Source organism: Sminthopsis crassicaudata, chromosome 6, assembly GCF_048593235.1.
Source record: "Sminthopsis crassicaudata isolate SCR6 chromosome 6, ASM4859323v1, whole genome shotgun sequence".
Taxonomy (NCBI): Eukaryota; Metazoa; Chordata; class Mammalia; order Dasyuromorphia; family Dasyuridae; genus Sminthopsis; species Sminthopsis crassicaudata.
In genome coordinates this window covers 29779206-29806111 of record NC_133622.1, presented here as the reverse complement: position 1 = coordinate 29806111, position 26906 = coordinate 29779206, and the positions used below count along the sequence as shown (strand labels likewise).

Below are 26906 nucleotides of genomic sequence, written 5' to 3'. Positions count from 1 at the left end.
ATTAATTTTATAACATTTTTTGACAGTACATATGCATGGGTAATTTTTTTTTTTTACATTATCCCTTGTACTCCCTTCCTTTCCGAATTTTTCCCCTCCCTCCCTCCACCCCCTCCCCTAGATGAGTAAATCTATAAGAACACATCATTATATGCTTAGCTCGGTGTCTGATATTTAGTAGTTGCTTAACAGATGTTCATGAAATTGAAAGTTTCCTGAAAGCCAAATGGGGGCCAAAGGGCAGCCTGGAATCCCAGCTATAGAAAGTAACTTACCAAGCATCATAATTATGAAATGTACACTATTATATGATAATTGTAACATTTTTAATTATAATCATAAAATTTTAATTATAATTACAATAAAATTTATGCATTGAGAGTAAGCATAATCATGCTGATGGAATTGCATTGTATATTGAAATTGATCCTGTTGCCCACATTATACACAGCCCCGCGGAGGGGCGCTGGGCCCGGAGGCCCCAGCCTCAGACACTCACTACCTGAGTGATACCAGGCGGGTCACTTCTCTCAGGCTGTCTCAATTTCCCCATCCCCACTCGGATGGATGGGCCTTGAAGCAAGGTGCTAGGTGATTCCGTACTTAGTACCTGTTAGACTTCACACCTTTAGAGACATATATAAGGCGGAGTTCACAAGCCCACTAAAGGACAAGGCCACGCTTGGACTTCCGGGAGGTTCACTAGTCAGAAACCCACAAGCCCACTCTCTGGAGGCGGGGTCAGAGTCAGGGAGGTTCACTAGTCAGAAACCCACAAGCCCACTCTCTGGAGGCGGGGTCAGAGTCATTCCAACTTCACTCCGTGCGGGCTGGAGACATTCGGAGAGAGCGCTCAGAACCGAGGAGAGAGATGGGCCTCTAAGAAAGCTAACCGGGCCCCGGAGGAGACTTTGAAGGAGACAATAGAGGATCTGGACTTTACCTCCGGGCTGCATTTGGGATTACTGAACTGATGAAACTTAGGCTGCCTCCGGAAGCTCCCCAAGAGACCTGCTCCCAGTGACGGTCGTACAATTTAGAGAAGAGAACATCACACAAGGGCAGGCCGCTGACATGCTCTGCCAAGAGACCGGCAAACGGGGTCACAGGGAGTGGGGCACCACGGAAACATACACTTTATGTCAATACAATAACGCGATGTACATGGTGCAGGATTATGTGTAACTTTATGTGCTACATTTACCGTCTTCATATATGTAATTATGAACAACACCCAATAACCTACAATTCCTGTGCCTTTTAGTCAAACCGAAGGGCGCTACCCGCCCGGCGTTCGGGCCCTCCGGACCCCGGACCCCCCAAGTTAGGCCCTAGGCCACCCCCGCCCCCGCCCTGCGTAAGCACGTAGGACCTGGGGAGCATTCCTCCACGTGCAGGGGCGGGGCCCCACGGTAGATTCCGTAGACCCCAAAAGGAGCCGCTAAGAGCTGGCCCGCGGGCGGGCGCGCCCCCGGATCTCGAGGGGGGAGGGAATGCAGTGGCGTGCCCCTCCCCCAAGCCCAGGTGGAATCCCGCGACTCCGCTCCCGAGGGCTTGGGCGGCGACAGGGTAGCTTGGGAGCGGTGACTCGCGGTTCATAGGCCACCGCCCCGCCAGGCGAGCCCGGGGGACCCGAAGGACCGCCCGCCCTATGCGTAAAGCGGGGAGGCGGGGTCCCAAGTGGCCGCCCATGATTGGTCGCTGTCCAGGAGGAGGGGCGGGCCCAGGGCTCGGGCTCCGCCCCGTGCAGCCCGAGCGAGCGTGCGCGTCGTAATGGCTGCAGCGGCCGCGGGGGAGGGCCGAGGAGGGGCGGGCGGCGGGGCTGGGAGGCCGCCCCCGGCTCCGGGCACGAGCCTTTAAATTCCCGGGCCGGGCCGGTGCGCCAGCTCGGGAGTCTGCAGCTGTGGGAGGCTGAGGGAACCGAGCAGCCGCCGCCCCCGTGTGTCCGTGCCGAGGCCGCCGCCGCTGCACCACGACCCCCTGAAACGTCCGGAACGCCGCCTCCGGGTAAGCTGCAAGGCGGGCTGCCTCGGCCGCCTCCCGGGCCCGGCCTCGGACCGCAGCTCCCCAGCCCAGCCCTGCAAGTCCCCACCCCGCCCAGCCTGGCGGCTCCTCGCCCCCGGCCCAGCCTGGTAGCCCTCCCCCTCCTTGCCCCCAACCTAGCCCCGAAGCCCCCGGCCCGAGTCAGGCTGGGCATCCGCACCAATAACTTTCCCTTTGGAAGAACCGAGACAGCCCCCAGCCCTCCTCCAGCCCCCTGTACTCGTGAGAGAGAGATGCCCACGTCCTCCCCTTTCATTTCCTTTGCCCATTTTGCCTCCAGCTAACCTTGTCAATTCTTCCACCTCCGAGGGAGCGCGTCACCGGGTTTTAGGGACCTCCGGCTCTCCTTCCGTTCCGCACCCCTTTTGTTTCCGTTAGAAGACCCTCTGCCCCCGGGGGGTCGGCTTTGTCCTTTCCCCCTGGCTGCCTCCCTCCTCCCGCAGGAGAAAGCTTAGGAGCCCCGCCACCGGTCCGTCGGGTTCGCCGATTTGGCCTCTAGCTTTGCCCCGGAGCCCACGCTCCCCTCGCCCCCCGGGGGAGCGTCCCTGGCTGCCGGGAGAGCACCCCACCTCTGTGAGGAAGCCCTGCTGGAAAGCTCGGGGCCCTCCCAGGTTCTGGCTGGGAGGACCGAGGAGCTCGGAACCGGGACCGAACTGCTCGGACACGAGCGCAGGGATCAGTCTTGGGTCCCCCTGTTGTGGTACTAACTCAAACCATAAACCCGCCGGGGAAAAGTATCGAATAGCAAACTGGGGGCACCTCATCCGTGCTAAGATCAGAACTTGGGACCGGTGATGACATTCGGGGAAGTAGAGGGATGGGGGGCTGCGTGCTGGCTGGGAGACCGAGGTTCTGCCGGAGGGAGTAAAGGGGCGGGGCCGGGGGAGGCGTGTGGTGGAGAATAAAGCCACTTTGATTGAGCGTTCGTATCGGACGCTGTGGTGCTCCTTGGCTGGGGGTGGCTCAGGTGACGGTGGGCGAGATCTTCTGGAGCCCTCTCCCCTTTTAGGTGGAGCTGAGAGCCCCATTGTCGGGATTTTCGCTCTGAAACTGAAGGGAGTAAAGATGCACCTTTCCTATGGACTAGGAGATGAGAGCCCTGAGGGGAAGTGATTGGGTTAACTGGAAGTTGGCTGAGAAAGGCCCAGAAAAAGATGAAGTGGAATCAAATAAAGGGAAGAAATAAGTATGACAAGAATAGATATATCTTCTAGTTTCAAAAATCTGAATTTCTGAATTGAGGCTCTAGTTTTTGATGAAATGCAGTAGTCACAGTGGCTGTCCCGAAGCAGTGTTGCATTTGGCTTCTCAGAAGAGTTATATCATGGTCATCCACAGTTATGCATTTAATATCATAGTGGATAGACCCCTGGACTTGATGTCCTTGAGACCTGGCTTCAAATCCTGTCTTACACCCCTTAAGTTCTGCTTCCTTATAACAGCAACCCAACACAGTTAACTTGAGGGGCAAGTGAGATAACACCCATAATGTACTTTGCAAAACTTAGTGCTATAGACTTAAAGCTATGATTAAATGGGTCTTAAAGCACACCCAAGCCACCAGTGTGCTGGGAAGAGAAGCAATGATATTACATGAGCTCTGTAGGCCTAAATAGATATTGATCATTGTTTTTTCATTGATTGTTAAGACTGGTTGAAGTGATTAGTCCCTGTTGGACTGCTTAGTGTAGTTGACAAAGGACTGGGCCACTTGGGGGAGACCATTCCATGGTCTTCATCCGCAAGGTTAGTCTTTGTGGTTAAGCCTTGCATGGGTCTGCTTGATTGTTTACTTAGGGAGTTCATATCACTGACCATTTGGCTTCGTAGGGAGGTGATGATTCTGTCCACAGAGTAGGATCATGAATTGCTACTGTTAGGAGGCTGACTTTGTCCTCCGTCTGGTCTGGTTTGAGGGATGCTACAAAAGAAACCTTCCTTCTTTAAGATTCAAGCACCTCTTGATTTATCAGTGTGGATACCTTTTCCACTGATGGGATGACCTGGATTTTTAATAGCTATTCATCATCCTGTGGACATCCCTCCAGGGATCAGGGAAGGTTTAGGATCTCACAAGTGTGCTGCTGTTGCCCATCTCTGATGTGAAAGGCACAGAGAGGCCCTGGTTGTATAATGATGGAATTTGGACTTTTTGATCTAGACTGTTCTGTGAAAGGAATGTGGAAATGAGGAGGCAGGTTTAGGGTCTAATTCAAAGGTAGCTATAAGATTCTAGGTTCCCCAAAAATCAGATTTTTTTTTTTGAACCATTACAATGACAAAATCTATCTTCTATCTTGATCTCTGTCCTGAGCTACAGGACTAAGTTGCCAAGCAATTAGCAAAAATCTCCTAACTTGTCTTCGTGGATTCAGTCTTTTCCCTACTTCAAATCTTCCCTAATATAAAATATTAATCTGACAGAGACCTTTCTGTAGTTCATTAATTAATAAATATTTATTAAGCACTTGTTTTATGGGAGGCACAGTAGGACTTTGGTGTACAAGTACAATGAATTAAACAGCCTTTACTCTCAAGAAGCTTATTTTCTAATGGGGTAGGCAACAAATATATCAATCAATCAATCAACATTTATTAAGTGGCTGGCCACGTACTGGGCACTGGGCTAACAGGATACAAATAGAAGCAAAAAACAATCTTTGGCCTGAAGGACTTTCTAATCGAATGGAGGATACAGCATAAAAACAAATACATAAAGCCCACTATATGTGGGATAAATGAGAAACAATTAAAAGAGGGAAAGCTCTGAAATTAAGAGAAATTAGGGAAGGCTTCCTGTGAAAGGTAGGATTTTAGTTGAGACTTAAAGGAAGCTGAGGAGGTTAGTAGTTGGAGCAGAGGAATCAGAGCATTACAGCCATGAGGGACAGCCAGAAAAAAATGCCCATAGCTGAGAGATAGTATGTATATGTGGAATAAATACAAAGTAATAAATTCAAGGTAGTTTTGGAGGGAAAGCAGTGGTGTCTGGAGGGAATCAGAAAAAGTTTCGTGGAGAACAGGGCTTCTTAACCTGAGGTCTATATATATGTATACTTATATACATATATATAAAACTTTCAACATAATTGAATTCCTTTTAAATGCTCTGAATTTTATTTTACGCTTTTACAAATTTCATTTAAAAAAGAGGGGATCTGTAGGTTTCTTATTAGGTGGCCCCAAAAATCCATGAGATGAAAAAGGTGAAAAACTATTTGTTCCTTCTGTCACTATATCTTGAAGGAAGAGAGGGTTTCTGTGAACCCAGGTGTAGACTTTCAAGACTTGATAGGACAGCAAAGGCTGGGGACAGAGGAAGGCTATTTGGATTGCAGATTATTTAGGGGCAAGTAAAATTCAGTGAATGGGGTTGTAAAGGGCTTTAAAAGCCAAACAGAAGAATTTTATCCTAAAGATAGTAAGGAGCTGTTGGAATTGATTTGTAGGGGAATGACAAGGATTAACTAATTCCTGCTTAAGGAAAATCAGAGGATAGTTTGGGCAGCAAGGGCTGAAGTGGAAAAAGATTTGAGGCTGGAAGTCGTTGCAGTAATTAAGGTAAGGGGTGCTATGGACCCTGAACCAAAATGGCAGCTATGAGGGTAGAGAGAGGATTAGTTACTAGAAATGGCAAGATTTTAGTAATTGATTATTATGTGGGATAAGGGAGAATTAGGAATCAAGAAAGCAAGCATTTATTAAATGGCCGTCATGTGCCAGACACTGTGCTAATAAAAAGCATTATTCAATTTAATGCTGAGGTTACAAACCTGAGGAACTGAAAGAACAGTGGTGCCTTTGATAGAAATAGTGATGCTTGGAAGAGGGAGCCAATATTTCTACCTCCTCACACACAGCTGCTTTCTAGCTTTCCCAGCAATTTTTCATAAGTAGTTTTGTTTTCTGGGATATTAAGCATTGGCATAGTTTCTGACTCTCTTTTGTGTAGTCCAGTTCCTTTGATCTATTCTAATAAGTCTGATGTCTGTTGCTTTATAACCTGGCTAAGACTATAATTTGCAGAGCAGTTGCTACTCTGTTGGTAGTTTTCTCACTGGAAATTCCCTGCAGGAAAGTGGAGAAAAAAATAGCATGATCGGCCTGAGTGTTGCACTGATGAAAATTAATGAATGTTTAAAAATGAACAAAAAATCCTAGAGCAAAACTTCAAAGCATTCTGACAGAAATTAGGCTTAATTTAGTATCTTAAATTACATTACACATTAAATTCAAAATGGCTACATGGTTTGAATATTTAAGATTATACCATTTTTTTTAAATGTAGGTAGATGAATTATATGTGTGTATGTATGTGTTTGTGTGTATGTATAATCAACTATTTCCCAATTACATGTTAAATTTTATAATATTCATTTTTTAAAATGCTGAATTCCAAATTATTTCCTTCCTACTCTTCTACCCCTTCAGAAGGCTAGTAATATATCGATTTTGTATGTGAAGTCTTGCAAAATATTTCCATATTAATCATGCTACTGAAGAAAATATACACACACCAGAAGAAAAAATTTTAAAAAGTAATTTCATCTGCACTTAGAGTTCATTAGTTCTTTTTGGAGGTGAATAACAGGAAATGAATTCTTAAATAAAAAATAGACTGAATTACCAAAGAAGAAGTAGACAATTTTGATTTCATGAAAATCTTTGCAAAAGTAAAATGAATACTTTGAAGAAGAGAAGTAATTGAAAGGAAAACTTTGTGTCATATTTTTTCAGATAAAGTTTTGGTATGCAGGGTACATATGAACAATTCACATAAACAAAATTCATCACCTATTAGAGAAATGTCCAAATGATATGAACAAACAGTTCTCAAAATAAATGTAAACCTCTAATAATTATATGAAAGAATGATCTGAATAAGAAAATTGCAAATCTGAACAACCTGAGATTGTGCTTTGAGGGCAACTAATGAATGAAGCTGACAATAATGTTGGAGGATCTGTGGAAAAAGCAGACAAACTAATGCATTGTTGGTGTAGCTGTGAGTTGGTATAACGATCCTGAAAAAACAGTTTGAAATTATGCAAATAAAAAGGTTAAAAAATGCATGGTTTTTGACTCAGAGATACAGTTAACTTGTACCTCAAAGGCATAATTAACAGTCTCCATAGATACAAAAATATTAATAGTAGTACTTTTTGTGGTAGCAAAGAACTGGATTCGAAAATCCCTATTGTTTGGAATAGCTAAAAAAAATTCTGGTACCAAAATATGTAGTATTCCTGTGCCATTAGAAAAATCCAAAATCATGCACATGTTATGGCATCACTTCCCTCATGTCATGATGCTCTTTGAGAGCAAAAGACGAAACAAGAAGAAGAAACTTTGAAAATTTGAAAAACAACAACACAAAGACCGGAGTAGAAAGATTTATATTAACTAATGCAAAAGGAAATTAGCAGATCCAGGAAAACAATTTACACAGTACATTTACAATATAAATGGAAAGAAGAGCAACCACAAGAAATAATTGAAAATGAATGATGCAGAAAACAAAAAAAAAATCTATAGTCTTAAAGAAGAGATAAATAACTCCTATTCTGTTGCAGAGGTTGGAGGTCCAAGAGTATGGCAAATCTGCATGTGTAAGATTATTTTTAATGAATTGATTAGTTTTGCTACTTTATTTTCTTTCTCAGTTAAAACTTTTTTTTTTGGTAGTAAAAGGTGGTCTTTTGGGGTTTCATAGGAGAAGGAATACAAGGAGAAATCCAGGTGATATAAGAACAAAAGATGCCAATAAAAATTTATTTTTAAAAACACATAAGTTGATCCTTTTGGGAAAATTTATAAAAACTAATACAGATATTGGTGAGATAAATCCCTTGAAAAAATTATTTAATTCATTAGGTAGTCAGACTTTACTGAATTGATTCTTGCCTACCAAATTTATAAGAAACTGTATGCTATTTTATTCACTTATCCTGATACTTATAAATTAGGTCATAATATTTGTGACCTGTCTGCTCATTTTTGTCACCAGTCTTATCTGAAAAATGAATTAAATTTAGAGTATTATTTATTAGAACCAGAAAAAACCAATTGAATGGAATTTCAGAGAAGTTGTCATGAAACCAAGGCTTTCGTATGTATGCAAACATATGTGTGTGGATACATACATCCACATACACACCCCGTTTTCTACAGTAGATATAAACATGTCAGGGTGACTGAGAAACATTTTGGGTAGCTGATCTGGAAATACAGTAACACATTTTAAAATTAAACTTTTTCTACATTTAAGTAATAGACATAAACCAGTTTTCACACTTTAAAACATAATCCTAAATACTTCCTAAGGCTCTATTCTCAATCTTTTTTTTCCTCCCTCTCTCTTATCTCATGGGGGAATCTCATCAGCTTTGAGGGTTTCAATATTATTTTTAACTAGATTACTCCAAGATCTCTGTAGCTAGCTGTCAGTGCTCTCCTTAGTGATTGCCAAATATACATATCTGCCTTTTGGTCATCTTGGCCCAAAAGTCCTGTAGGCATTTCAGGCTCAATGTCCAGATCAGAACTGATCCTTCCTCCAAAACCCATTGCCTTCTTTCCCTTTCTAGTCATCCAGGTCTTCCTCCTCAGTGTATGTCATCCTCAATTGTTCTCACAGCATATATTCAATCAGTTGCCAGATCTGGTCAATGCTTCCTTCTACATCTCTTTCCGCTTGTACAGAGGTCACTGGTTGCATCCCTCCCCAATCCCCGCCCAGTTCAAGCCCTCAGCACTTGTTGCCTGGACTGTGCAACAGCCTTCCATATGGTGGCCTTGTCTCAAGACTTTCCACTCCTGTGAGTCACTCACTAGGTCACTTTCTTGGAAATCTAACAATTCTGGTCATTTCTCACATCACATAGTAATTCTCTCCAGATGTTTTTCAACTTGTATTTTTACAAAATAAGACAAATATGTAATTTCTCCAGTTATTTTTAAATTTTCTCCCTAAATTGTAATATTCATAATTTCTTTTGTCTTTCCTTTCTAGTATAATCATGTTTGAAATCAAGAAGATCTGTTGCATTGGAGCAGGCTATGTTGGAGGACCTACGTGTAGTGTCATTGCACATATGTGCCCTGAAATTAGGGTCACAGTTGTTGATGTTAATGAATCTAGAATCAATGCATGGAATTCAACCACACTCCCAATTTATGAGGTAAAGTATACTAAAAACACATCATCTTCTGCCCAGAAATTTTTTCTTGTTGCTTTTGCCAATCCACTTAACATTTCCTTTAGAAATTATTATCTAAAACTGTAGCAGAGAATATAATATCATTTACATAAATCCACTAATTTTTTTTTATTATATATATATATATATATATATTTTTTTTTTTTATAATATTATCCCTTGTATTCATTTTTCCAAATTACCCCCCCTTCCTCTATTCCCTCCCCCCGATGACAGGCAATCCCATACATTTTACATGTGTTACAATATAGTCTAGGTACAATACATGTGTGTGAATATCATTTTCTTGTTGCACAATAAACATTAGAATCCGAAGGTACATGCAACCTGGGCAGACAGATATTAGTGCTAACAATTTACATTCACTTCCCAGTGTTTCTTCTCTGGGTGTAGCTACCTCTGTCCATCATTGATCAACTGGAAGTGAGTTGGATCTTCTTTATGTTGAAGATTTCCACTTCCATCAGAATACATCCTCATACAGTATTGTTGTTGAAGTGTACAGTGATCTTCTGGTTCTGCTCATTTCACTCAGCATCAGTTGATTTAAGTCTCTCCAGGCCTCTCTGTATTCCTCCTGCTGGTCATTTCTTACAGAGCAATAATATTCCATAACCTTCATATACCACAATTTACCCAACCATTCTCCAACTGATGGACATCCATTCATCTTCCAGTTTCTAGCTACAACAAAAAGAGCTGCCACAAACATTTTGGCACATATATGTCTCTTTCCGCTCTTTAGTATTTCTTTGGGATATAATCCCAGTAGTAGCGCTGCTGGGTCAAAGGGTATGCACAGTTTGATAACTTTTTGGGCATAATTCCAGATTGCTCTCCAGAATGGCTGGATTCTTTCGCAACTCCACCAGCAATGTATTAGTGTCCCAGTTTCCCCACATCCCCTCCAACAATAAATCCACTAATTTGAGAATCATAGTTGATGTTCTTGAAAATTGCTTCATTGGAATTATGAGAATTTTTACTATTTTGGCAAATTTTCAGAGATTTAAAAAAAAAACCCATCTTAATATTTCCAGATATTTAGCAGAACTGTGTATTTCTTATTTTCAACCTTTTTTTTTTCTGAGGCAGTTGAGGTTAAGTGACTTGCCCAAGTCACACAGTTAGGGAATATTAAGTGAGGTCAGATTTGAACTCGGGGCCCTCCTGACTTCAGGTCTAGTGCTCCATCCACTATATCACCTAGCTGCCCCCATGTTTCTTATTTTCAATCTTTTTAATAAGGGATAAGGTCTTTCTTCTGGTGTGATCTGGATGCACAGCAAGGAAGTAAGTAAATATTACAATGTTGTATTTTCTTTGTATATTAGTATAAACTCTTTGCAAATAAATTTCATTATTCAGAATTGCAAGGGAACTAATGAAAAAAAAGTCAGAGGAAGGTGGTCTAAGTGTACCAGATTTAAAGCTATATTATAAAGCAACAGTCACCAAAACCATTTGGTATTGGCTAAGAAATAGACTAGTTGATCAGTGGCATAGGTTAGGTTCACAGGGCAAGATAGTGAATAAAAATAGCAATCTAATCTTTGACAAACCCAAAGATCCCAAATTTTGGGATAAGAATTCATTATTTGACAAAAACTGCTGGGAAAACTGGAAATTAGTATGGCAGAAACTAGGTATGGACCCACATTTAACACCACATACTAAGATTAGATCAAAATGGGTCCAAGATTTAGGCATAAAGAACGAAATCATAAATAAATTGGAGGAACATGGGATGGTTTACCTCTCAGACTTGTGGAGAAGGAAGGAGTTTGTGTCCAAGGGAGAACTAGAGACCATTATTGATCACAAAATAGAACATTTTGATTACACCAAATTAAAAAGTTTCTGCACAAACAAAACTAATGCAAACAAGATTAGAAGGGAAGTAACAAATTGGGAAAAAATTTTTACAGTTAAAGATTCTGATAAAGGCCTCATCTCCAAAATATACAGAGAATTGACTTTAATTTATAAGAAATCAAGCCATTCTCCAATTGATAAATGGTCAAAGGATATGAACAGACAATTTTCAGATGATGAAATTAAAACTATTTCCACTCATATGAAAGAATGTTCCAAATCACTATTGATCAGAGAAATGCAAATTAAGACAACTCTGAGATACCACTACACACCTGTCAGATTGGCTAAGATGACAGGAACAAATAACGATGAATGTTGGAGGGGCTGTGGGAAAACTGGGACACTGATGCATTGTTGGTGGAGTTGTGAAAGAATCCAACCATTCTGGAGAGCAATCTGGAATTATGCCCAAAAAGTTATCAAAATGTGCATACCCTTTGACCCAGCCATACTACTACTGGGCTTATACCCCAAGGAACTACTAGAGAAGGGAAAGGGTCCTGTATGTGCCAAAATGTTTGTGGCAGCCCTTTTCATAGTGGCTAGAAGCTGGAAGATGAATGGATGTCCATCAATTGGAGAATGGTTGGGTAAACTATGGTATATGAATGTTATGGAATATTATTGTTCTATAAGAAATGACCAACAGGAGAAATACAGAGAGGCTTGGAGAGACTTACATCAACTGATGCTGAGTGAAACGAGCAGAACCAGAAGATCATTATACACTTCAACAATGATACTGTACGAGGATGTATGCTGATGGAAGTGGATTTCTTCAACATAGAGAAGAGCTAATCCAATTCCAATTGATTAATGATGGACAGAACCAGCTACATCCAGAAAAGGAACACTGGGAAATGAATGTAAACTGTTATTTTTACCTTCTGAATCCAATTCTTCCTGTGCAACAAAAAATTCGGTTCTACACACATATATTGTATCTAAATTATACTGTAATATATTTAACATATATAAGACTGCTTGCCATCTGGGGGAGGGGGTTGGGGGAGGAAGGGAAAAAATCTGAATAGAAGTAAGTGCAAGGGATAATGTTGTAAAAAATTACCCATGCATATGTACTGTCAAAAAATGTTATAATTATAAAATAAAATAAAAAATTAAAAAAAAAAAATAATAAATTTCATTATTCACAGTGTTTTTATAACCTTCACAGTGTCTGGATGTATTCTATATGAGATAACTATTCCCTAACTTCTCTGTTAGCCCTGCCACTTAATTTTATGATTGAAAATTGCACAAATCCGTAAAAGAACATCCCCAAAATTGTATCCTTGTTAAGGACTTAATCATGACTATGCTGGTTCTTCAGGATTGGATTTTATGTTTTTAAAAATTCCATCTTTTATTAGACTATCGGGTTTGGTGGTATATAGTGTGGTGGTTTGCATTTGTTTTCTTTGAGGGGGTGCTACCATTAATTATAATACTCTTTAAAATGCCTCCATTTGATATGCTTTGTGCAATGATAGCTCCAATATGTCTAACTGCCCATTATCTTTGAATTCTTAATATTTTTGAGGAGGGGAACACCTTATTAATAGTTTTCTAACTGATGGCATTTCTACTCTGATCACAAATTATGAAATCACTGCATTCTTAATCTGTGTTCTTCTTGTACCAGGAAATAAAAGGTTTTTATGTATTTAATCAGAGGGCAAATATAAACTGTATAAGAGTGAATAAGCATTTATATGAATAACTTTACTGTGTGCTGAGTATTCTGTTAGATTCTGGAGGTATAAAGAGAAAAACAAGACAGTTTCAGCCACCTAAAAGCTTATATTCTAATCACTGCAACTTACCTAGGAGAAGGAGGATTAGGGCCAGGAGTTTGGGTTTGGAGAATCACGGACTTTTACAGTTAGCACATTGTAGCTTTTTTGTGAAGGGGAGTGGGGATAAGGTAGGGCAGGTGGACTGGATCTTGTTGGATAGTGAGCTGGGATGGAAAGCCTGCTCTGGGACCTGCCGGATATAATGAGTGGGTGAATTTTCATTCCACCATGGAAGTGGATTAGCAGTGGGTGGGGTGGTAGGAATAGGTCTCAGGATCTGGGTCCAGAAGATGGAGGATCTTGATGGGAAGGAGAACTACACCATGGCAGATGAGAAGATTCTCTTATATGTTAGGCCTTGGTTTACTAGCGGATCGCTGGATGGGATGAACATTTTTCTTGGCATAATTAGACTTTATTAAGGTGAAGAATTTCAAACAGAAAAGCACATCCTTCTGGAAAGTTAGTTTCTTTAGGCTGATACTTATTTGGGTTACTAATCATTGAATATTGAGGTTACTTTTGAAAATTTAGGCTTTCAAAACTCAGGCCCAGAATCGTTGGGTAGGGATGTGTAAAAATCAGAATATTATTTAAATGATACGTGTTTTTAAAACTTCACTTTATTTGTCTTGATGGGTCCATTCTTTGGTATTTCTATTTGTTACTTTCAGCTTTTAAAATATTCTCATAATGTAATGTATAATGTTAAATGTTAAAAGTTCAGAATGGCAATGGATCAGTTCTGATCAGTACATGCTGAGTCTGATGTACCTATAGGACTTTCAGGCCAAGATGAGCACTGACAGTTAGATGTAGAGATCTGAGAGTAATCTAGCTAAAGATAATAACTGAAACCTTCAAAGCTGTTGAGATAAGCAGGAGAAGAAAGGATCCAGAACAGAGCCCCAAGGAGCATTCACAGTTAGCAGTCATTCCACTGATAAAAGCCCTTTTATAATATATGATTTTTAAAGTTATCTTTTACTGTGAACTACCACTTCCAGTAAGAAACATTCCTATCTAGTAGAATCATTTGGGCCCTTGTTTGGAAGAAAAAAGAGTAAACAAATATCTTTAGAATTTTTTTTGGCAAAGCTTTTCCCATAACCTACAGATTTTTTTTTTTAATGGCCTTCTTGAAATTCATTTTATAGAGTAAGAAAAGTATTTATAAATCAAAAAGGCTAAATGGCGATACCTTATTAAAGAACTAGTTGAAGATCCATCTCACTTTCAAAGGTAACTTTTTTTGATCATCTTTAGTTATTTCTTAAAATGACAATTCTCTCAAGATTCCCTTTAGATTAATGGATCAGTTTACTGTAGACTCTTACACAAATTCTCCTTAGGTGAGGGATAAATTATTAAATAAAAAATTTATGACAGCAAGTCTATATATACTGGCCCCAGTAAATTATTGTTTGGGGAACTTTATCTTTGATTTTTCTTTATCCTTGTTCTCATTTGAAAAAGACATAGAAAAACCTATCTAATAATGCTTTGGATACCTTTCTATTTACAACTTTATAATAATATCATTTAGCATCTCTATGTATATAAACAACCAACAAATGTGCTTTTGAGGTTATTACAAGGTTTAGAGCTTAGACTTTTAATTTGAAAGTCACAACTTCATGTCACAAAATCATCATTGCTACAAAGTGGGGTTAGTATGGTGGTTGTTCCTAACCTCAGGTTTCTATTATATTAGTAAAAAAATTGTTCTGTTAAGCATTCTGTAATGGCATATGACATTATAAGATGATAATAGAATAAAGTAGTGCTCTTAAGAAGTTCCTAAGTAAAATAATGCTTATTACTTTCCCTTATTGGTTAATTATTGTTTAGTCATCATCATGAATTCATAGCTACCTACTGTGTACCAGGGATAGTACTGAGTGTAAGGAATGAAAGTAGAGAGAGGGAAATAACCTCTATTCTTTTTTTTTTTTTTTAAATAATAGTTTTTTATTTTTTGAGATATGTACAAAGATCATTTTCAAGATTCACCTTTGCAAAACCCTGTGCTCTAAATTCTCCCCCCCCCCCCTTTCCCCCACCCCCTCTCCTAGCCAGCAAGTAATATAGGTTAAATGTGTGCAATTCTTCCAAACATATTTCCACCCTTATCACGCTGTACAAGAAAAATCAGATCGAAGGGAGAAAAATGAGAAAGAAAAAAACAAGCAAAACCAACAAAAAAGGTGGAAAATTATATTGTGATCCACATTTAGTCCTCACAGTCCTCTCTCTGGGTGCAGATGCTCTCTCCATCACAAGACCATTGGAACTGGCCTGAATCACCTCATTGTTGAAAAGAGCCATGTCCATCAGGGTAACCTCTGCTCTTAAGTAGTTAACATTCTAAGAGGGGAAGAGCACCGATACTTAAGCATTTACAGAATTAATAGATAACAAATATGAAATAGTTAAGGTAATTTGGGCAGAAAGGCATTAAATTGGGGGGAATTACAAAGGCTTATTTGCTGTTGTTTCAAATAAAACCATAGAAAGGATTTTTAATGGGCTGGCCAATTTGCTTTTTCTTACTTTGCAAAATGAGAGACAAATTCTGAAAAAACTGCTGTATAAATACTAAGGGCTAATTATGATTATATAATGAATTTGAAATTCATGAAGAACTTCCTATATTAACACTTAAAGGTAGAGTAATACTGCTTCTTATACTTTCCTGTTATATCATCTTCTAATTTTCAAAAGACAGCAGTTCTTTTTTGAGATCTCATGTTAAATGAGGAGAAGAATCATGTAGAGTGGGTAAAGGCCCAGTCTTGAAGTTAGAAAGATCTGAATTCAAGTCTCTTATCTCTGTCACATTTTAGATGTATGACCGCAGGCAGGCTTAATCAGCTTTCTGATACTACACAAGAGTTGCTGTTTAGAGTTAGTGGAGAAAGTTTCCACACACCAGTGAAATCAGATATTCAAACAGATTTTTTTAAAAGTGTAGTTCTTGGTATGCTGATTTTCTTGTTGGTACAGAAGTTTAATGCCCTATAATTAGTGTATTTATGATACCTTTTAGAAAAAAATTTTAGACCAACTACAAAACTGCAGTAGGAAAATAAAAACTTGTTTTTTATAAAGCAAGTGGGAATAATTTTCCTAAGGTAAAACAGCCTCAGAATTATAGGGGTGGGGAGAGGAGCAAGAGATGCAACATGGATGTTATTCTTGATCTGTGGCAATTTGGAATCAAATTTCATTTCAAAACTTGGGTCTGTTTCTAACTCGTGTTTGTCTTGTAGAAAGTTGTAGTTCTATCTTATTAAGTGCTGATAAATCTCCACAAAATTGAGTGGGAAAGAAAATCATCTTGGTTGGATATAACAGAAATTTAAAGGACATTAATGGCTGTTTCATAACCAGCATTTAGGGTCAAAGTTTAATAACATTCATCATGACACTGCAAAATCCAATGTTGACTTAGAAACCACTGGTCTTCTGATTGGTTTCATGGATGTGAGTATTTTTTTTTTTTTTTTTTTTTTTTTTTTGAATAGCTGGCTCTTAAAAAAAAAATCAGGTACTCAGCAAACAGTGACACAACATTAAAGTGAATTGTTGTCCTTTTATTTGGAAATTCATTTTTATTTTTGTGGACAAAGTTCTTTTGCTTATGAATTTTTTGTTAGCCTATATGAACATTGACTTAATTTCAACGTAAACATTTGATTAGGCTTGTGTTCTAGGTGTTAGAGTTCGAAAACCAAAGCAAAACACTTGGGGAACTTACAGTTAAGCAGATTGTTGGAAATAAATCTGGAATAGGGAGCCATTACATATTGTCAACAGCAAAACTGGTTAGATGGGACCAACCTAGATCAGAACTGAAGGTATATAATCATAAAGACCAAGTTTGGCTAGAAAAAATAAGATAAAATATACCTTTCTCCTTTCCTTGGAGAGATGGGAGTTGGGGAAACAGGACTTTTGGATGTCAGTACATTTCATCATAGCCTGTGGTTAAAGTGTTAGTTGATTTAGTTACTTGGTTTTCTTTGTTAGAAGAGAAGACTGAACTTTTTCAGCATGCTGATCTGTTGTGGTTGTCTTTTTTTCCTGTTTTTTTCTTTCTTAGTTTCTTTTAAAAATAGAAACATAGTATAATGGTGTCAAAAAACAAATTGATAGAAACTTATTTTAAAAAAACACACAAGACTAGGGGGCGGAGGAAGGATGAGCTTGGTGGTATCTCCATGATATGGAAACTAAAGGTTTCAAATTGTTAATTTTAACCAAAAACTCCCTAGCATTAACTTTATAAGCTTTTTAAGAAAATAGAATTTGTTTATAACATTTGTTTCTTCCTCCCAGCCAGGACTAAAAGAAGTAGTTGAATCCTGTCGGGGGAAGAATCTCTTTTTTTCTACTGACATTGATGCTGCAATCAGAGATGCTGATCTTGTGTTTATTTCTGTAAGTGTTTTTCTTTTTCTGTAGGCTATGTACTGCATTCTTAGTTCTTTATAAAAATTAGTAATAAATCAGTTGATGTAAAGATAGCACTTTTAGCCCTGTGACATGTTTTATTTTCTGGTTTGGGTTTTTTTTTTTTTTTTTTTTTAATTTTAATTTTTTGTTTTAGTTTTCAACATTCATTTTTGTAAGACTTTTGTGTTCCAAATTTTTTCTCCCTCTGTTCCTTCCCCCTACCCAAGACTGTAAGCAATCTGTGTACAGTCTTTTAAAACATATTTCCATATTATTCATGGTGTGAAAGAAAAAACAGAACAAAGGGGGGAAATTACAAGAAAGAAAAAAAAAAACTGAAAATAGTAGGCTTCAATCCACATTCAGTCTCCATAGTTCTTTCTCTGGATGTGGATGGCATTTGCCATCCCAAGTCTATTGGAGTTATTTTGGATTTGGTCTGTTTTCTTGTTCATCTTTTATAATAAGCAGAACATCTTCTCAAAAGACATTAGAAAATCAAAGCAGGAGGAGCCCTGTAATTAATTCATCTAGTCTAGCTTCATTTTCCGATAGACTGCAGCAGTAAAGACATTGTATTCCCAAAATCACATGGCGGGGCCAGACTTAAACAACAGCAGATGACTTCTCTTCTACCCATATCTGGGCAAGAATCCCTTTTCTACCTCTGCTGACTGGTGGTCATGAAGTCTTGGCTTAAAAAATCCATAGTGAGGAGGGGCCTACCAGCTCTGAGGGTGGCCAGCCCATTTCACTTTGAGATGGTTCCAAAACCTCGGTGACAAGGTTTCTTTCCTTACATTCAACCAAAATGTGCCCCTTTACAGCTTATAGGAGCAAAGGATGTTGAGTGTAGAACTGAAAGGGGCCTTGAAAGCGTTCTAGGTTCACAGCTACAAGAAATAGAGGATCCATGAGCTCACATTGCCTGGTGGGTGTGAGAGGCAGAACTGGAATTTTGGGCTTTCAGTCCATTAGTTTGTGTCCAGTGTGCCATACTTGCTGTATCCACCAGTTATTCTTGGCTCTGCTCTCTGGGGCCAAGTAGAACCAAGCTAATTCCTCTTTGACATGATAGCCCTCCTCGTTTTTGAAAATTTGATGTGTTAAGTGATCTGTTATGTGTTATGTGATTGTTAGGCTACTTTATCCACTCTGTCACTGCCTAAACACAATGTTACTATTAATTTCCTTTGAATTAACAGAGATTTATAGAGGTTTGAATTGATAGAGCTTTATATAATTACTAAATAAAGTAACTGCTAGCTTGTTTTTTCCCTTCTCAAGTGGTTAATGGACTTATGCATTTATGAAACATCCTTAAAGGTCAGGAACATTTCCATGATGCCTTTTTTCTTTCTAAACCTTACATTTTCATTAGGTTAACACACCAACAAAGACTTATGGAATGGGAAAAGGTCGGGCCGCCGATCTGAAGTATATCGAAGCTTGTGCCAGACGGATTGTACAGAACTCCAATGGGTACAAAATTGTGACTGAGAAAAGCACTGTTCCGGTCAGGGCAGCAGAAAGTATACGGAGAATATTTGATGCAAACACAAAACCTAACTTGAACTTACAGGTATGAGAAATGGAAACCTTAGATACTTCTTATCTCTTTACAATAATAATAAGATAATTTAAATAATACTACAAATAGTAATAAATAAAATCTTGGTTTTAAAACTTTTCACCTCTCCTCGGGAATCTTAGGTGCTCTCCAATCCCGAATTCTTGGCAGAGGGTACGGCAATCAAGGACCTAAGGAACCCTGATCGGGTACTGATTGGTGGCGATGAAACCCCCGAGGGGCAGAAGGCCGTGCGTGCCCTCTCTGCTGTCTACGAACACTGGGTTCCCAAAGAAAAGATCCTCACAACCAACACCTGGTCTTCAGAGCTTTCTAAGTTGGTTGGTATCGGTTTTATGACTGGCACGTAAAACTTAGTGCTACGTATTGCTCTCTCAAATCCTGAAACACCACGCAGAAACTTTTTGTGCATGATTAAAAGACCATCTTTGTGAATGTCGCCTTCTTTTACTTTGGAATAGATTGGTATTACAAAATAATTTTCACCAGGAATATCAAATTGCTAAATGTAAAATATTCTGGACACCTTTAAAGGAGCATAAAATGCAATTTGGAATAGATCAAAGCAGTGACTATTGTTGGATAGCTTTGCTTGTTGTTCCTCTTTTATTCCTTTTTTACCTAAAATCATATCTAGCACAAACCTGTCTCTAAGATGACCTGGCTGATTTGGCTCCACAGTTGTTAGTGTCCTCCCTATATTACTCTAATCTTGCTTATTTTGCTTCTCTTTTTTTTAAATGCAATCTCAGTGAATTTGTTACATACATTCTTGTTTTAGAGTAACTTTTTTTTTTTTTTAAGGCAGCTAATGCTTTTCTTGCCCAGAGAATTAGCAGCATTAACTCTATCAGTGCCCTATGTGAAGCAACGGGAGCTGATGTAGAAGAGGTGGCAACAGCCATTGGGATGGACCAGAGAATTGGAAATAAGTTTCTGAAAGCCAGCGTTGGTAAGTAGATAATATTCTCACAATTTATACAGGAGAGTGGTTTCTGCAAGGCATCCCAGTAGCTTAATGTAGTTTTATCTTGCCTAGGACTTTGTAGGTGAAATAGAGGCTATTGAGCACTATATTGTAAGTTTGGACTGGTTAGATAAGGATGAAAATATTTCAGCATGTTTGCATTTGTAAGTGGTAAACAGGCAAGAAATATGTGAGGAGATGGTTTGGAAACAGGTTAAGTATGAAGCTGCTTTCTGTGAACAATTAGCTGTTTAATCCAAACATGGACCTCAGTTTCCTCAACTAGCAAATGATAGATTTGGGTTAGAAGATACTCATTTAACTATAGCCTTCTATGACCAAGTTGCGGGGGGGGGGGGGGGGGGGGGAAGAACCTACCTTCTATAAATGTTACCACCAATTTTTGTATCTTTGGCTGGAAAGTAGACTATTAATATTCTTGTGGAATAATAAAAATTTACTATATTTTGGGAGGCGTGTATGTATGTATGTGTGTGTGTGTATATATATATATATATATATATATATATATATATATATATATATATATATATATATATATATATATATATATATATGCTAATGAAAAATTGAGAATAATATTCTTAAAACTATAGAATATTGGTGACCTTGTAAAGATTTCCGCTTACCCATGTCACCTATCTTCCTCTATAATTTCTCATCCTCCCTATATTTCTGAAATAGGAGTCTGGATTAATTGTTTCCTAGCTGAGAAGTAGTAGAAAAAAAAGATCCGATTTTAAATAAATAATCCTAAAAGTAGCCAAAATAAAACCTGAAAAATAGTTTTATTCAGGTATATTGTTAACTGGATGTGACCCTTATATATTTTATTTACAAGATTGAATTTATTGGTTTAGAATTCTGTTTTGGGGTGAACATGTTTGGTTTTTAATTGATTTTTTTTTTTAATCAGGCTTTGGTGGGAGCTGTTTCCAGAAAGATGTTTTAAATTTGGTTTATCTTTGTGAAGCTCTGAATTTGCCTGAAGTAGCTCGTTATTGGCAACAGGTATGAATACTTGTGATGAATACTTGGCTTTGTGATTCTGTCTCTTAAGGCCTGAAATCCTTTAAATCTGAAGTATGTTTTGACATATTAAGTGCCTCACTAGAATGACACCATTAATAAGGAGTGATACAGGGGAGAAGGAAATAGAAAATATTTGGAACACAGAATCTTGTGGAAATGAGTATTGAGAACTATCTTTACATGTATTTGGACAAATAAAATACTATTGAGGAAAAAAATTAAGAAGTAATATAGTTTTATTTATCAAGCTTCTAAACTTGTAGCATCTCTTTGTTGACCCATGTTAAAATTTTTGATAATTAATCATCTGTCTTCTAATATTAAAATTGAACTTGTCACCAAACATTAATTACTTTCAGTGAATTTTGCAAAGTACCTAAAGCCCAAAACTCTTGTGTGTGTGTGTGTTTTTAGCCAAATGGGCACAAAATCATTTATTTAGTTTAGCCATAAGTTATTTACTTGTTTTTTTAGAGAAGCAGCTTGCAGTAGTGGAGAGAAGATTGTCTTTGTCAAAATAGGAGTCCAGGCTCTAAGTCAAGCAGGTCACCTTGCCTTCTACAGTTGAGTTTCTGAAAAATGGAAGTCATAATTCTCTTAATGTCTCTCTGTCACAGTTGTGGGGAAAGTGCATTTTAAACTATAGATCATGTTATATAAATAAGTCTATTACTTTTACTGTTATTTCATTTTGTTTCCTAGGGCTTCTAAATAGGGAAAGAATGAGCCTAAGGATTGTGAACCTAAAGTCATTAAAGAATAGCTTGGAGAAATTTTTTTTCCTTGAATCTTCCTTATTTATTTGTTTGTTTCTCAGATTTCAGCCAAAGATCTGGAGTGTCAAAAAATATACTTCCGTCTAAAATTTTTCCCAAATAATCTCACCCAGTCTTTGCAGACTTCAGTAGTTGTCATTAATTTGGTATCTTGCATCGGTCCTTGTGGCACATCTCTTTGGGAGCTTTTGTCTTGTTTCTCAAACCTGCAGGTTATAGGATTGTCCTAGAAGTTTAGAATTATGGTAGCAAAACCCACTCTCTGCTTGTAATCAAATAAATGCATTTCATTTAAGAAGCACTCAGATGTATACTGTGTGCCAAGATACTGACTGATGAGTTGGTGGTGGGCAGTTGAACTAGACAGTTTTCAGCTAAGGGAATTAAGGAAGTCTTCATGGAGGATTTTACAGTAGAGGATGTAGTTTAGTTACAGGGAATGGTTTGCATGAATGGACAATTTGTATTTTGTCTGGTAAGGTTTGGAAAGCCACTGGAAAATTTTGAGCAGGAAAGTGACCCAGTCCCACCTCTGTCCTGGGAAGATTACTTTGAAAAATGAGTGAAAGATGGTGAAAAGAGACACACGAAGTTAGAGAAATCAAGTGAGGATAGTATAAATATACAAGGGTATGAGAGCCCAAAAAAGAGGAAGTTAAGTTAATTTTGAGGTGTTTGTTCATAAGACTAACTTTATAACCTTTAAAACAGTCTCAAAAATAAAACACTGAGTAATGAATCTTGTTATCACTTTTTTACTATAATTATGCATATAATTGTAGGTAATAGATATGAATGACTACCAGAGAAGAAGATTTGCTTCCCGGATTATAGACAGTCTGTTTAATACGGTCACTGACAAGAAGATAGCTATTTTGGGATTTGCATTCAAAAAGGACACTGGAGACACAAGGTATCAGTTCATTAAAATCATATTCCATTTGGGAAATATTCTAGTTCTTCCAAAGAACCTGGCTACATGGCACAATATTTACATCTGGATTAAAACCTCACCTGTTATATTCTCAGTAATATTATTTTGAATTTACTAATTTTTTTGGGTATATTTTGTGTTTGTAGTTATAATCAGAATGACTAGAATAGTGACTTGCATAGTATTTTTTTGTTATTGATACATAACAATGTTAGTTAGCTTAATTTTCAGATTAAATCTAGTTCAATTAAAAAGCATTACCTGTTAACTGAATATTGATGTTTTTTCCCCCCAGAGAATCCTCTAGTATCTACATAAGCAAATATTTGATGGATGAAGGTGCACATCTCCATATTTATGATCCTAAAGTACCAAGGGAACAAATAGTTGTAGATCTCTCCCATCCTGGTGTTTCAGAGGATGACCAAGGTTAGTCTTTGATTCTCAACAATGAACGTTTCTTGAGGTCAGCTCTAGATCATATTCATTTTCTTCTTGAAATCCCTTTGATAGTCAATCTAGTTCTTTCCATGAATTAAATTCTTAAGTATTGGAGAGCTTTTGAACCAAAATTAATTTTGTCATTAAAGCCAAAACAATTTATAACATATTGAGTGTTAGAATTGAAATGGATTATAATTTGAGCTTGCAATTTAAGTGCTTACCAAATAAAGTGTCATTCACACGGGGTAAAAATTGTATTAGTTTATTAAACATCTACTAACCATGGGCTATGATCTGCCTTGATAATTTCTTTTTAAAATTTTATTTTAGTTTTCAGCATTCATTTTTGTAAGAATTTGAATTCCAGATTTTTCATCCTCCCTTTTATCTCCCTTGCCCTTTCTCAAGATAGCAAGCATTTTGATACAGGCTACGCACATACAATCATATTAAACATATTTCCACATTAGTCATCTTGTGAAAGAAAAATTGGAACAAAAGGAAAACTACCCTGATCATTTCAAGGAACCTCCCTCTCCCTTCTTATTTCTACTTTTCTCATGTTTTCAGTGTCCCGACTGGTGACCATTACAAAGGATCCATACGAAGCATGTGATGGAGCCCATGCTGTTGTCATTTGTACTGAATGGGATCTGTTCAAGGTGAGGTGACACAAACTTAAGAAAGAAAAATGTGGGGGTGCTCTAATACCAGCTGGCGTTGTGGTGGCCACTGTATATTTCAATGCTTTCCTTTGGGGCTTCACAGGAATTGGATTATGAACGTATTCACAAAAAAATGCTGAAGCCAGCCTTTATCTTTGATGGTCGACGTGTCCTCGATGACCTTCACAACGAGTTACAAACCATTGGCTTCCAGGTAAATCGGTCTTGATTTTTTTTTTTTTTTTTTAAGGTTCTGGGACTTAGGATTTTTTTTCTTTTTAAGCATTTTCCTTTCCCTGTCCAGTGTAACAACACAGTGGCTCTTTGTACTCGGGGAGTATTACATTTGGTTTTCCAGGCTATTTCAATCCTTGGTTCAATTTAACAGTGAGGGATAGAGCTAAAATGGTCAGTGTTGCTTGAATATGTGGTACGTAAAATTGTGGTGAGTGCCAGCACATAGGACTGGAAGTCCCTAAATTAAACCTGAGATTTAATTCAGATTTCATCGGTTAATAGCTATTTAAATTTGGATAAAATCAGTGACTCATAGGATATTAGTACTTGGAGTTTCTTCAGAGATCCTCTAGTCCAAAGGTGTCAAACTCACATAGAAACATACTAATCCATACTAGATAATCCACCCCTGTGGGCTACATATTGACTTTGAAAACTCCATATGAACATTATCTGTGTATATGGTACTTGTCTTTTGTTAAATATTTATTTCCCAATTACATTTTCATCTGGTTCAAGGTGCACATGAGAGACTCCCAGGCCACCAAAGCAGATGTCTCTGCTCTAGTCTTTAACAATCTCTCTGAGCCACCATTTTTTCCCTTGTAAATTAATAATTTAACACAGCATGTTCAATTGTATAAAGCCCTTGCTTCACACTATATTCCATTGTTAATATAACAGTTAACAGATGAGGAAATTCATCATCGGCTCATAGAATTTAGAACCAGGAAGGATGTTTAGGGGTTGGATCCAGCTTCCTTGTCCTGCTGCAGATGAGGAATCTGTGGTTCCTCTAGGTGATTTGCCCCGGGGCAGGAAAGGTAGTAGGGTTGCAGCCAGCTCTGTTCCCCTTTCTTCCTCACTGGGTTGAATTTCCAGGCGGATGTCCTGATGACTTTGCTGGTTAGCCTCGGAGCCCAGGTGCGGTCGCCGTATCTGGCCTCCTTATCTCCACATTCTGCCCCACAGATGGTTGTGATCCTCCAGCGATCCGGGTGTCCCAGAGGCTTCAGTGGCTTAAAGCTGCACTGAGAGTTCAGGACACGCTCAGTCAGAAATCCCTCTCTAAGATACAAAGCACCACAGAACCCTATTACTTCAAGGGCCATTCCTTCCCTTTCCCAAGTTAAGCAGGAAGTTTGGTCAGAGCTGGAGAAGCTTCCCTGGATGGTGATTGCAGTACCCACTGCTCCTGTCCCACCCAGGCCCCCATTACTATGCCTGGGCACCCAGGGACCAGAGGAGGATGTCTGTCAGTCAGAAAACATCCCTGAATGTTTACCCATGCTCAGTGCTGACAAGGATCTAGTCTGGGGCGACATAGAACCCGAAGCCAAGAGGGAGGCTGGGGCCAGGTCGTTAGCTAGCTGTTCCAAAGGCAGACTTCCCATAAGTGTCACCTTCATGTCTGCTGTTCATCGGGGACTCTCCCTGAACTTTGGGGAATCTAGTTTTTAGAGAGACAGAATAATGAGCTAGTCCCAGCAGTTGGGGGGGGAGTGTAATTCGTCGTTGGAACTGAGGATCTTAGTTTCTTGAACCATCCTTGTGGATGTTTTCAGGAATAGGCATAATGAGCATTTTAACTGAAGACTATCTCATGTGTTCACTTAATTTTTTTCACTTGAGACCAAAGTAGCGCTTGTATAAACTTCTTTTTTCTTTGAGTTTGAGAAGAGGGATCCTTGTGCATGTGTCCATATTGGAAAAATACAACTTGGCTTTGATTCAGAAATATTGAGTGAACATAAAATAAATGAACTCTTTGCTTACATCAGTCCAGAGAATATGAAAAGATTATTTTGTATTTAGGAAAAATTAAATTTTGAAATATTTTCCTCTTACATTCACTAGCTTACAAGATTTTCTTTTACCATTATAGGTTTAACATTTACAAGATGTGTTTTCCAGTAATTCTTTTATCTGCCTTTTTTTTTTTAGATTGAAACAATTGGTAAGAAGGTATCTTCAAAGAGAATTCCATACGCACCTTCATGTGAAATTCCAAAGTTCAGTCTCCAGGACCCGCCGAACAAGAAGCCAAGAGTCTAGGTCGTGTCGTTGCTGTATTTTTAGTATTGCAGAATCATGAATACCCATATTATGTTAAATAGCAAACCAATGAAGTGTTTTTAAGGAAACAAAACTTATTTTTTTAGTGATTCAAATCAAGTTTTTAAAAGCTACATGGCTGGTAGCATACCTAGTCATCTTAAATGTAGATCTATTTTCTCTATATTTTTATAATATTTTGTCAGTTGTTGAATGAGAAAATGGGAAATAAGTATGATCTTAATGGTATCGATTTTTGTAAAAATTAAACTTCAGATTTCTTATTTTAAAATATGTTCATAACTTGTGCTTCAGTTTTATACCTTTCTGTGTTTTATTCATCAGTGTATTTTTTTAAACACTAAATGTGTTTTGTTGAGGACTTCACATTTTTATGTTAAATACCAAACTGACTCTTGAAAATGCCATGAAGTGAGACTAGTTAGAGAGGCTGTGATTGTTAATGCTGTCTAACATGTAAACCATGGACCTCTGATCATAGGAAAAGAGAGGAGAGTGGATAGACTTGGATCTCATTTGTCATCTTTGCATACATAGAAGATGTGCTTTCTTGGTCTTTCCAAGTGAAAAATGGACAAAACATTCCTTAACACCTTAGTGGGGGAAGTAGTGGGAACACATTGAATTGCTTACTGTTGTTTCAAAGAGTCAGTCAGTCAGTCTTTTTTTTTTTTTTTTTTTTTTTTTTTTGGGTAAGTTAAAGTGTATGAAATTAATTATTCATCCTAAGAGAAAATAAATAAATAGCCTGGACTATTTGCTACA

The 26906-nt window shown here is 38.3% G+C and overlaps 1 protein-coding gene across 1 annotated transcript; it reads left to right on the top strand.

Moving 5' to 3' along the window:
- Positions 1–1790: 1790 nt before the first annotated feature.
- UGDH (UDP-glucose 6-dehydrogenase) lies at positions 1791–26906 on the top strand. The gene is made up of 12 exons (XM_074276686.1): positions 1791–2007; positions 9056–9224; positions 17282–17383; positions 18780–18980; positions 19112–19309; positions 19794–19941; positions 20894–20988; positions 22568–22698; positions 23015–23148; positions 23734–23825; positions 23932–24042; positions 26010–26906. Exons 2-12 carry the CDS (start codon positions 9063–9065, stop codon positions 26118–26120), a joined length of 1485 nt encoding a protein of 494 aa, XP_074132787.1. The 5' UTR covers positions 1791–2007; positions 9056–9062; the 3' UTR covers positions 26121–26906.

Excerpts from the sequence above, each read along its gene's own strand:
- UGDH (XM_074276686.1), top strand. The coding sequence starts at position 9,063 with ATGTTTGAAATCAAGAAGATCTGTTGCATTGGAGCAGGCTATGTTGGA. Across the intron at positions 19,310-19,793 it reads CTTCAGAGCTTTCTAAGTTG|GCAGCTAATGCTTTTCTTGC; the intron begins GTTGGTATCGGT and ends TTTTTTTTTAAG. Across the intron at positions 19,942-20,893 it reads GTTTCTGAAAGCCAGCGTTG|GCTTTGGTGGGAGCTGTTTC; the intron begins GTAAGTAGATAA and ends TTTTTTAATCAG.